The sequence below is a fragment of the Pseudomyrmex gracilis genome, unplaced genomic scaffold (assembly GCF_002006095.1).
Source record: "Pseudomyrmex gracilis isolate BER0280 unplaced genomic scaffold, ASM200609v1 scaffold_141, whole genome shotgun sequence".
NCBI classification, from domain to species: Eukaryota; Metazoa; Arthropoda; class Insecta; order Hymenoptera; family Formicidae; genus Pseudomyrmex; species Pseudomyrmex gracilis.
The window spans coordinates 255,645-267,584 of record NW_018020725.1 but is presented as its reverse complement, the minus strand read 5'-3'; the positions used below and the strand labels follow the sequence as shown (position 1 = coordinate 267,584).

At 45.3% G+C, this 11,940-nt stretch overlaps 1 protein-coding gene across 2 annotated transcripts in view; it reads left to right on the top strand.

Moving 5' to 3' along the window:
- LOC109857034 (tyrosine-protein phosphatase 99A) overlaps positions 1–11,940 on the top strand; it is a 186,761-nt gene that overhangs the window by 114,964 nt on the left and 59,857 nt on the right. For both annotated transcript variants that reach the window (XM_020432899.1, XM_020432898.1), the window contains exon 2: positions 3,670–3,793. In XM_020432899.1, the coding sequence (XP_020288488.1) occupies positions 3,670–3,793 (124 nt within the window). The remainder of the gene's footprint in view (positions 1–3,669; positions 3,794–11,940) is intronic.

The following is an 11,940-nucleotide window of genomic DNA, read 5'->3' as shown; positions in this document are numbered from 1 at the left end:
TATATATATATATATATATATATATATATATATATATATATATATATATGCACATAAATCAATAATATATAAATATATTACACACGCGAGTGCTGTTTCTCGTTGCGAAATCGGTTGAGGGATCAATGATCGACGGTTTTACACGGCGTAAAGTTCCGCCAACGTCCAGAAAGTTCTGAAACATTCTGCGGGATTTAGGAAACGTCGTTTCGTTTTCCCCGGGGTCTCGCGTTTGAATATTGCAGAAACGCTAAGTGTTGTGAATCTGTATAACGCGCGCGCAACAACGCGGACTCGCGCGCGCGCGCGCGCTCGCGCCCGGCCTTTGCGCGCTCGATTTTACTTTGTCCCGCACGTCTGTCGGTGGCTTTGTGCAACGCAGCGGCGCGTTCAACTTGCGGACGCGGATAAAGAAACGTCCACCGTTGACCTCGTAAAGCGGAAAGCATGAATTATTAATGAAAGGCCGCAACGCGGCGACGACGACGACGACGACGACGACGACGACGAGGGGGCCGCGACGGTGGTGGTAGTGGTGTACCCTGTTTTAAATGGTATAGAATTAATGGGCGATCGGAAGGGAGAGAGTGAGAGAGCTTTACCCCGCCAGTAACCTTCGTTCTTCCTTAGCGGAAATTAACGCAAAGACTCGCAATTGGTTTTAATTTCTCTCTATTGAATACACACACCGTATGGGTCTCCTTTCTCGTGCCGCGCGCCAACGTATCCAAAACAACGACGATAATAAAATGCGACATGCGTCGCGAATGAAAAACTACGAGATTTTAAATTACCTTTGTTTTTTATTTCTTTAAAGTTGACAACGAAAGAGGACACTTCAGCCGATGAATTGCGCGAGGTTGGTTATTGTTTACGAAAAAAAAAAAAAAAAAACCAATGTGAAGAACAATATTTTTCTCGCAGCTAGAAACGGAAAATTGACTACGCCGTGTTTGTGTGTGTACCGCGTTTCGCTCGGGCAAATAAACACCCAATAGCTACTCAAGACGCGCGTAATGCTCTACCGCGTTCTCCCGTTTTTGCTCGCCGACCGGAAACGCTACGTGAAATTAATAAAGCTCCGACGAAACGGTTTTCTGTATGTGGTGTGTGCGTGTGTGTATATATATATATATTACATTTATAAGGAATTTCATTTATTCCGCTTCTACGCTTTTGGACCCTTTCTTCTTGCCGCGTCTCCTCCTTCTCCTGCGCGCGCGAAACTACACGACTAAGTACGGCACGCGAATTGCAAACGAGATAATATTGTAAAAAAGATACGGGTTTGTTCGGGAGTCTGATATAACAAGTTCCTATTAATTATAAGACGACTCTGCGCGGCAGCTTTTCACGAAGAAAAACAATAAGCGTAAGTAACGCCTAGTGTTTCTCGTATCTCTCTCTCTTTCTCTCTTTTCTTCCCTCGCGCAGTGTTCTCTTGATGTTTATTACGCGTCTTACGTATTTACGCGATGCGCAAGAGATATAACGTTACCGGATATAATTCGTTACAGCAAGAAAAATATGACGCGTAATGGACTTTTGTGTGTGTGTGTGTGTGTGTGTGTGTGTGTTTGATAGGCAGAAATAATTCAATATTATCCCGAGATTATCATTACACACCGAGCGATATTGAACTGGCATAAATTGTATGGACAAGTGCGCGTTTAATCACGTAAAAATTGCAACGAGCTAATGCAGCGAGGCCAAATTGGACAAGTATTAATTGCCCGGACAAGTGCACATTTAATCGCGTAAAAATCATACACGCTATACGTACACACACAGACACGTATGCACATAATGTATAGACATAACAAATGCAGAATGTAAACAAAACGAATTAAAATAGTTGACTGCAACTTTTTGGTATTATCGGCAATTCGCTCGCGTCATCCAATCAAGTGCACATTTTAATCGCAATTAAAAGTCACGTATAATAAAATTAACGCCCGGCTGACAGATGCAGATACGCGCGCGCATATAATACCTACGTTTTTCGCAACGCGATTTTTGTCTGCTGTGTTTTCAATGTAACGTAATATCGGAGCTTTCTCGCGCGACTCTCGGAGTGTCGCGCGCGCGCAGCATCTCGATGTAAATCGAGTCTCTCTCTCTCTCTCTCTCTCGCGCGAGTTTCTGTACTCGAAATTTTTACCCGGCACGGATGTCACGGCGTGCGGTAACGGCCGACATAAACAGCAAGGAGTAGGGAGGGAGGGAGGGAGGGATGGAGTGTGCGGTCTCGCCCCGCGACGGAGAAAGGCGAGAGTTGCATGCACGTATATAGGAGCGGAGGTCGGAAAGGGATGACGACTCCCTTCTATTCCTGAGAGAGGTCGGAGGTCCCCGCTCTCATTTATGATCTTATGCAACGTGCGCGCAATGTTGTATTTCGCCGTGCGCCGCAGCATATTAAACGCCCGAGAGTCTTATCCGATGCGGCCGCCGCCGCCGCAGAGTAAGTGCAGCGTGATCGGTGTGAGTTTCCCTTTCGCGCGAGAAAAGTGTCTTGCGAAAATATCCCATTTACGTCTGACGTTTGCGCCGAGTCACTCGCGTCATGCTCTCGCGATAATACGCGGGTTGCGCATTAATATTCAAAGAGCTGACTCGCGAAATTGCGCAGAGAGAGAGAGAGAAGAGAAAGACGTAAACTTTTCGAGTGAATTTAATTACATTTCGAAACGTGACTTCTTCGTCAATTTTTGAAATCTCCGCCTTTATTTGCGCGGTAGATAGGTTATTCGTTTTGGCACGGTTGTTACACGCAGACATGTATCGCGCGAAAACTGCGCGTTGCGCGCGATCAGCTTTTCCTTAATGAGAGTCGAATTTGAGGCTTAATTATTGAACCGTCAAAGCGTGTACGAAAGCCGATCGGGCGGCGAGAACACCTTTATGATTACACGGGCATATCGTGCGTCGCGCGAAAGAGACGCGGAGGTACGTGGAGAGAGAGAGAGAGAGTTGGTTTTGCACAACCACGTGAAATTTCTACCTTCGGCTCGTATACATCGTATATGCACATCTCAAACATTTAATAACATATTTTATACTTTATAGAAATTACAAAGTGTGGAAATTTACATGCAAATGTGAAATAATATTTAAAATACATACTTAAAAAAAGAGCGAAAGACAAAAAATAAAATACAAGCCGATGGCGTAAACAAAACGCGAGCTGTCGGCGCGATTATCGACGCATTTCGAGCGTTTCTTATTGCGTGACAAGGAGATCGTCCTGGGAAATACGAATATCGTAGAAATTCGCGAAGACGACGTTGTGTCTATGTGTGTGTGTGTGTGTACGTGTCAATATCGATGCAAATGTCCGTAAGAAATAATATCAACTACGTGACTCCCGGACAAAATAAATTTCAGCTTAAGAACTAAGCGAGTTACCTTGTTACCGTAGAGACGTGTCGCGCCTGTGCATACAGCTGCTGTAACTACTTGAAAATAATGTTTTCCCTAAGTAGCTGCAGCACGGCGCGCGGCACATTCGTCGAGTCGACGTTCGCAAAATTTCATGCGTTAAATTACGCAACGTTGCCGGCGGCGCCAAATTGTCGTTGCGATTTGCCCAAATTGCGGACTTTTGTTTTTTTTTTTTATGGTTTTTAACCACCTGTATAAGCGCCACGAACCAACCTCTGTTTTCAGATGTTCCCGATCCGCCGGAACGACCGCTCGTCATAAGTTACACGTCCAAGGCCGTGAACATATCGTGGGCACCCGGTGTTAATTCCCACAACACGCCGATCTCGCAGTACGTCATCTACACCCGGTAAGTCGTCGAATATCGTTCAAGTTTTGTGAGAAACAAAAACTCACACACGCAACCTACTGTCCGAAAAATCGACAAAAAATTATTTTCTCGTTAAAATCGACTCTGTTTCAAATAATTCTCGAACGTTGCAAATTATGTTACGTCTCGGAAGAGCGAATTTTTCTTTTTCTTTTTCCAAGATCGAAAAGTAACTAGACGAGGTAACGATCAACTCTCCGCTTGTTGTCGCCGTCGCGAGCTTACACACGGACGCAAAGATTAAAGTGAAGAATTAACTCAATCGATTTAACAACCCGTGGGGAGGGGAGAGGGAGAGTTCGCTTTTCGTAACGTCATTTAGAAGTTTAACGCCGGTGACGTCAGTCGCTGAACTTTATGGTTGATTTCCGTGACACGCTACTGTCGCTTTCTCGCGGAAGTTGATCGGCAAATTGCTTACCCGCCGAAGTGAATTGTCGCTTTTCTCCAGGCGGAAACATATTTTTTTTTTTTTTTTTTTTTTTTTTTTAAAAAGCGGGCAAAAAAAAATACCCTCTTTCCCATATTATGAAAGATAGTATGCTGTGTATTTATCATTTATCCGGATTGTAACTCGAGCAAATGCGCTCTAAAATCTTTCGATCTGTTTTCACATATTTTTTTTTTTTTTTTTTTTTTTGTTTTAAAATAAGGGGAAGAAAATCGGTGAGAGGGTCTCGAGATACGACCGGAAATAGCTCGGGTCTTCCGACGCTCCCGAATAGATCTGGGTTCGATTACCGGACCCGGGTTCTCTTCGCCACGGAAGCGAAGAGCCGCGCGCGGGAAGAAGAGAAACGAATAAAATAAAAGGAATTACCGAGGGATAAGAACCGCGGTGTCGATAAGCACCCTTTGTTCTCCACGCTGTGTCTCTCGATACCCTCGGTAATCTCCCTTCTGTGTTCCCCTCCTCTCTCCATCTCTCTGCAGAGTTTTTTTCTCTCTTGACCCCGCGACCGATTTCTCTACTTTCTCCCCGCTGTTTCCGACATCTTTTCGTTTTTCTACGAAATTTCCCGAGGCCGAACGATCGGTTGCAATATATATTCGTTGCGATAGAGAAAAAAAACTACGTGTAGGAGGAAGAAGAGATAGGACAGAGAGAGAGAGAGAGAGAGAGAGAGAGAATGCGTAAAACTGAAAAAATATATTCGCGCTATTGTGTGCGATATATATAGGCGCTATAATGCACAGTAAAAGCATCGCAAATATGTATACGCATATATATATATATATATATATATATACATATATGTATTGTATATTCGCGGGGGTGTATTGCGCAAAACTCGCGCGAATATGGAAATCACAAACACAAGAAGAAGAGAGATAGGTGTATATATTAATATATGTATAATGTATGTATAATGTATGTACATGTATGTACATATACGTACATATACATATACATACATATATAAAAAGATTAAGGTTAGGTTAGGTTTAAAAAAAAAAAAAAACAATGAGTAAAGCGAGGAAATAAAATGTGCGCTGTGTGGTTCGCTTCTATACTATTTATACTATTTATTTGCTTTGTTGTAGAGTAACAATTACAATTAATTCCCCGCGACTGTTTTTGCCGGGAAAAAACATTAATGTATTGAAATAATCTTTCTCTTTATTCTCGTTATTTCATTACTATTTTTTTTTTTTTTTTTTTGTTAGTCTTTCCGCGAATGAGCGCAAACGTTAGGTTACTCGCAAAAATAAAAAAACTGATTGTTGCGAACAATACATCCGCGAACGCGCGTAACACATGAACGAAGATCGCGGGGATATCAAAGGTTTCTTTTCAATATCATTCGTGCGATATTTCAGCACGTATTTGCCTTATTTGAAGATATTTTTCCATAAAATTGTAATTTTTCTTCTTCTTTACGTGATTTCATCACGCAATTGTATAATATAATATAATACCGTAAAATTAACATCATTACAAGCATTGCGAAAGTTTGCTTCTTGCACAAAGTAATGGTCTTAAAGAGATTATTATTACCTCAATTACGGTTTTATGTAACAATATCTGCGGCTTCCTTTCCTGTGAATAAAACTTCGGAAGTGTTTAAGCGATAACAGCGTTTCCGAAGAGGAAGGGGGAAAAAATAAAAAGAATCATCTTCCATTGTCAACGTTGAGTTTGACCAGCTGCGATCCCGCCACATCGGGATAGGTTTAATTTGCGTGATGGTACACCGCGACGTACGGGGGAGTCGTCGTCGAGACGACTGTTTTGATCTCGAGATCGAGAGGGGAGGGGAGAAAATCGTCGATTTAAACGACGGCTCGAACGCTTTTTTTTCTGCCGGTGAATCTTTGAAGCAAAAACAAAAAAAAAAAAATCCATCTCGGTCGGAGCGCAATACTTTTAATTTTATTAAATCTTTACATCGCCGCGCGGCGGGTTCGTTCATTTCGCTTGTACGCGGGCAACACGGAACATCGCAACGCGCTCCGCAGTGGTATAACGCGCGAAACTACGAGCGGATGGAATTCTTAATCAACTTTTCATTTTCCTTCTCTCCCTTCTTCCCCCCCCGCCTCTGCCTTCCCTTCGTTTCTACATCTTGAAACCTGGGCTAGCGCGCGAGATCCCGCGCTATTTCTTCTCTTCTTTCTTCCGGTCGCGGAGCAGACAAAATCCTCCGAGGAGCGGGAAGTTGTAGGAAATAATATATCAGTCGGTGTCGTTATGGTCGCCGAATATTGAAGTTTCGCCCCGCGAACCATTTCGCCTTTGCCGCTCGGGCTGGCAGACCCTTTCAGAAAACTATCGTAATACCTCATAGAACTTGGAAAATATTAGTTTTATAATAAAGTTCGGTTTCGAGGGAAAAGAGAGAAAGAGAGAGAGAGAGAGAGAGAGAGAGAGAGAGAGAGAGAAAGAGAGAAGTTCGTTCTTCGCGCGCACGAAGAATTCTCGCGCGGACAGACTGCACGGTCGTTCCGTTCGAAGAATTATTAATCTTCCCCGGAAATCAACCTCCGTTTTGACGAGGTCTCCCCCCTCTCTTTTCCCTCCCACACAATGGCATCTCGGCGAACTTCCGGCTGGAAATGATACGCGGCTCCGCGCGCGCCTTTCCAACTCGTCGCAATCGCGACGACAAAATCCCCGCGGATTTTTCAACGCGAGCGATGCGTAAAGTGCATTCGAAATAATAAAAAAAACGAGTGTGTGCTCTTCCCATCGACGCGGTTTTTTTTTTTTCAAATTTGAATAAATATTTCAGACAATTATTGGCATCTCTTCTGCCGCGTGCGAGAACTTGGAACTTTCCAGAAGAAGGCGGGACTTTGTAATATATTTTCAGTTTTTTGTATAATAAATTATTTATTGGAAAAAACGTTTCTTATGTGCTTTAAACAACGGATACGCAACGTGGCGGCCGCGTATCATTGCGTGCGTCCGAATCAGAAAACACTCCGGCAAAGCCTAAAAACTTGCGCACACGCGTTGCACAACGATCAAACACGTTTTCAATTTGCCCGTGGCAAACGTGAATCTCGTGCAAACAGCGACGACAGCATTCGGACAAACGCGGGCGCGCGCGCGCGCGCATACTCCCACGGGGCCCGTGCGACGTCACCCCCCGATCATTTATCTCTCGTAATATCAGAAAAGTGGCTAGGAATAAATGCCGACGACCGCGTTTATTACGTTTAGACGAGACGTACTATCGATCTTGAGTTTGTTCCCTCCTCCCCTCCCGAGCGCGACCGATCAATTTCCCGTAAATTCTTTTTCCGCTTAATCTTCCCCAATCTCCCGCGCGTTTTGTGTTAAACGTATTATATAAAATGGAATTTCAATTTTGCGCTAGGGCCAACCGCCGCGGGATCACAAGCGCCCGAAGTGCGCGCGCGGATATACCTCCGCGAGTTTTAATTACTTCTGTCCCGCGCGTTTTTTCGATCCCGGGAATTGACCTTCCATCTTGCGTCGCGCGGAATAAATCAAGAAAGGGAGGCCTCGAAAGAGAGAGAGAGAGAGAGAGAGAAAGAGAAGCGGGAGTCATCCGACGTGCGTTTTTTCTATATAACGAGCGTCGAATGAGTATTTCATTGCGCGTCGCCCGAATAATAGCTCGGAAAACGCTCGAGTTTTTGTCTCGGACACTTTTATTAAATTTGACGATTAAACCTTCCTTCCCCACCCCTCCTCCGAGACGGTACAGAAAGAACGTCCTCATTTCCGCGTGTCTCCGCATCGCGAATTTTGCGCGCGTAAAAAAAAAAAGTTTAGATTTTCCCGATATGAAAAACCCCGAAAGTCTAATTTCACCGCGCGCGTCGGTGTATCTTTACGAGTATACACGGGTATATCTTTTTGCCCGAATAATTTCCAATTTCGCGAAACTGTAATTGCCTTGTAAGAAATTCCGCGAAGAGATAGAGAGAGAGAAATGTGACGAGAGAGAGAGAGAAAGAGAGCGATGTAACGCTCCTCCGGAGTTATTGCATTACTGATGAGAGCGGAGCTCTTTACACACACACACACACACACACACACACCGGCAAGTGTTTCGGTCCGGACTCGAATTAAAAGTGACTAGCATTTTTAAACGACTCGAAGATAAATTCAAACATCATCAATATTTATTGCGAGAGAATTGCGCGCGTATAACTTGCGCGCACTTCGTTTTCCCATCTCTTTCCGAAGATTTCTCGAAGACGACGTCTCGCCGATGAGACGTTATCTCTCTTCCATCCATCGTCGAGGAGAGACCGCGGATTAAACTGCGTCGTATCAGTCGGAAGAGTTAGCCGAGCGATATAGAGGTCGGCAATGAGCGTTTCCCGAAAGTGAACGGGATTAATTAAGACTGACGTAAACGCGGATCCTTTCCTCTCCCCGTCCGACATAATCGGCCGACGTTAACTCTGTGCCTTAATTTCGGGGTCGTAAACTGTTCTTCAGCGTCGCGGGGGGGTAATGCGAACTACGTGACGTCTCGTTGATCGCCGCCGTTGAAACGCCATCCCTACGTTTCGCGTCTCAGATTCTCTCTCACTTACCGTGTAGTTTCCTCTTCGGCCGTCTCGGGAGGGGGAAGGGAGGAGGAAGACGAATTTTGCAGCTGACGCCCCCGGATTAAGGACCTCGAACGTGCGAAAAAGTACTCGCCGCAATCACAAATCACATGTATATAAATTTGTCTGTGTGTGTGTGTGTTTGGATGACCGGATTAATTCACGACTCGCACCGCCACTTGATTAGTTTTCCAATAAACGATTAATCCCGCCGCGAGTGATACATATATATGTCGTCTCGATTATCCCCTCCTCTCTCTCCTCACCGACACATTTGAAAAAACCGAACGAAATTCCCTCTCGCAAAAATATTCGGCGTAGCGCGTAATAATCGACGTTTTTTTTTTTTTTGTTCCTGTAATCTTATCACACGGCAACATAAATCTTTTGCAAAGAAAAAAATTCCTCCCGCGTGTGAGTGCGCATGTCTCACAATACTTGTGATTCGATGTCACATCTTGTGATAAATATGAAAGTATGTGCGTAATAAATTATTCTTTAGAAAATTCTCTCGGCAGCTCGCGCGGCTGCCGAATAATCGATACACACGATGCATATCGATCTTCCGGTTTTTGAAGAACGCTCGCGCGTCATGTAAAATTGAAAAATGCGCGCGCGCGCGCGCGAAATGCAAAAGTTCGAAATTACGTTACATTTTAATGCGTCGCGCGAGCCGAAATATAAAATGTTAAAGCGCAATGTAATTTAAATATTTCACGGCTCGGTGTGTGCGTCACGTAGTTTGACGGCCGATGCTTTTTGTACATACACATCACGCGTCACGCGTGCGTGTAACTCAGTTTGCCAGAAACGTTTTGATTCAGTTTTTCGCGCGACAATCAAGAATCGCGCGCGCGAAATTCCAGAACGTTTTGACGCGGAAGCAAAAATGTTTGTTTGTCCGATTTCACAAGCGAAAAAATCGCACCTCTCGGGCGATCGTCACATCTCGTAGAGATACCGAGATGTGACCGACAAATCATCAGTAAAAAGGAAGCCTCTCGTTAGGAAGCCCGGGAAGTTCCGTTTATGAAAATTCATAAACGCGCGCATCCGACGGCGCGCGCGTTCGCGAGAACGAGATTAATGAGGGTGCGAGCGAGAAACGAGATTAACGGAAGAGAGAAGCGGGGAGGGGAGAAAAACGTTTCTCCGACTCTTGTCGAAAAAATCCCCCGCGGGAACATTCTTCTCTATATCCCGCGAAATCTTTTATCTTCCGACGCGCGTTTCGGACGGGAGATGTAATTTCAAGAAATTCCGCGCTATATATATATATATAGCCCGGCTTCCTCCTCCCCCCTCCCCCATGTTTATGTGCGCTCGCATTCCTGCGCTGGATCTGCGCTCCTCGAGGCTAATCGGCCATTGCGAAAATTAGACGGAAAACTTAATTATAAGGATTCTGATTGGTTGGATCCTCCGGAGAGAAAAGCCTGGACCGTTTCAGGATTTTCTCAGCGCGGGCGATAACAACTTTTGGAATTGAATGCGGGCGCGCGCATCGTCTTCTTTATTCCGCGTACTGTTGTCGCTGTATCTCCCCGGATATTAAGCGGCGATGATATCGTCAGCGGACACTCGATCGTCGCGAGCGCTTGTACATAGTAATAATTCGCGAGAAGCGCGGGCGTACGCGTACAAATACACTGAAATTCTCTCTCATTCCCGAGATGTTTTTCCTTTAAATAATCGACAACTCGATCAAATATTTATCACATCCGGCGCGTTATTGCGCGCACCAGGCGTCGCGAATGTACACTCGCGTTATGTAAAATTGCGATCGAATTTTTCACCTTCCGTCTTCGCCGTCTTCATCTCGCGGTACAAAGACACACAAATTATACGACGGAGACCGAACGTCGCTTCCCTCTATTTGTACATGCAGTGTCAACCTTTTGAATACACAAGACCTTTTAATTAAGCGCGCTTTCTCGGGAGTTTCCGCGTCCCTCGTTGTTGATCCTCAAAGACGGGACGGCCTGAGACGCGCGCCACATCGCCGTGTTTCCTGGCGGAAACGAATTTAAAGCCATCGAGCGAGCGACATCGAGGAAAATGTGTATACGATGCGCGATGTGATATCGCGCGACGCGGGCCAATTTCACGGTTGTTGCCAAAAATAACGGAATCAAAAAAAAAAAAAAAAGAAAAAAATGTCGCGCGCGCGAAAATCCGTCGACGACCGTCTCGTGTGTAGTTGCCGCGGCGAGATTCTCGGCAAAAGCTAACGGGCGCTCTTAACGTCGTAACGAACAGCCCATAAAAGGGGATAGCCGAGGGGGCGGCGGCCTCGAGACGCGCGGGGTCGATCGGCCTGGGCCGAGAACGGGGCTGAGATTTATTGGCCGCGGCACGATTTATTTGACGCGTTTAAATGCCTACTTTATCGCGCTGGCCGACGGAGCCGACGCGCACACGCAGTGTGTTTCAACCGGAAGTCCCATCCTCTTCGCTCCCTTCGCTCCCGGGACTGGTTTGCACACCCGACGTTCGCCGGCCGAGATTTTTAAGGTGTTTTTCGCACGACCGACATTCGTGCGAGAGCGCCGATGTGGTGATGACCGCGCGCCCCGAAACTCTCTCTCTCTCTCTCTCTCTCTCTCTATCTATCTATCTCGTCCTGTATAACACAGAGCTTCGAAACTTTTCCAACGATTTTCGGTATTTTCGGTATTTTTCTCCGCGGACTACTTTTCTCGCGATAGTAACGCTTCTGTGTGTGCGCTCTGATAATTCGCGAATAATCGTCGCTTCTCGCGACGAAAAATTGCTTGCTCTCTCTCGCGCGCACGTTATCGCGTTGTGTGTGAAGAATTTTATCACTTTATACTCTTTTCCACACATTACATTGGAAAAATAAGCCGAGCGCGATGCGCTGATGTGAAGGTTATTTGTGCTAGCCGGTCACGCGATCCGTTTTCGTGTGTTTTGATCCACCGCGGCCACGAAGTGAAGTCATTTTTCTGTTTCCTGGCGATTTCGCGAAATTTATCACGCGCCGACGGATACAAAGTGGCGGAAAGCTATTCTCTCAATAGACACGAACAATTTTCTACGAATAGAATATTAAAAGAGCATCTACGAGATTT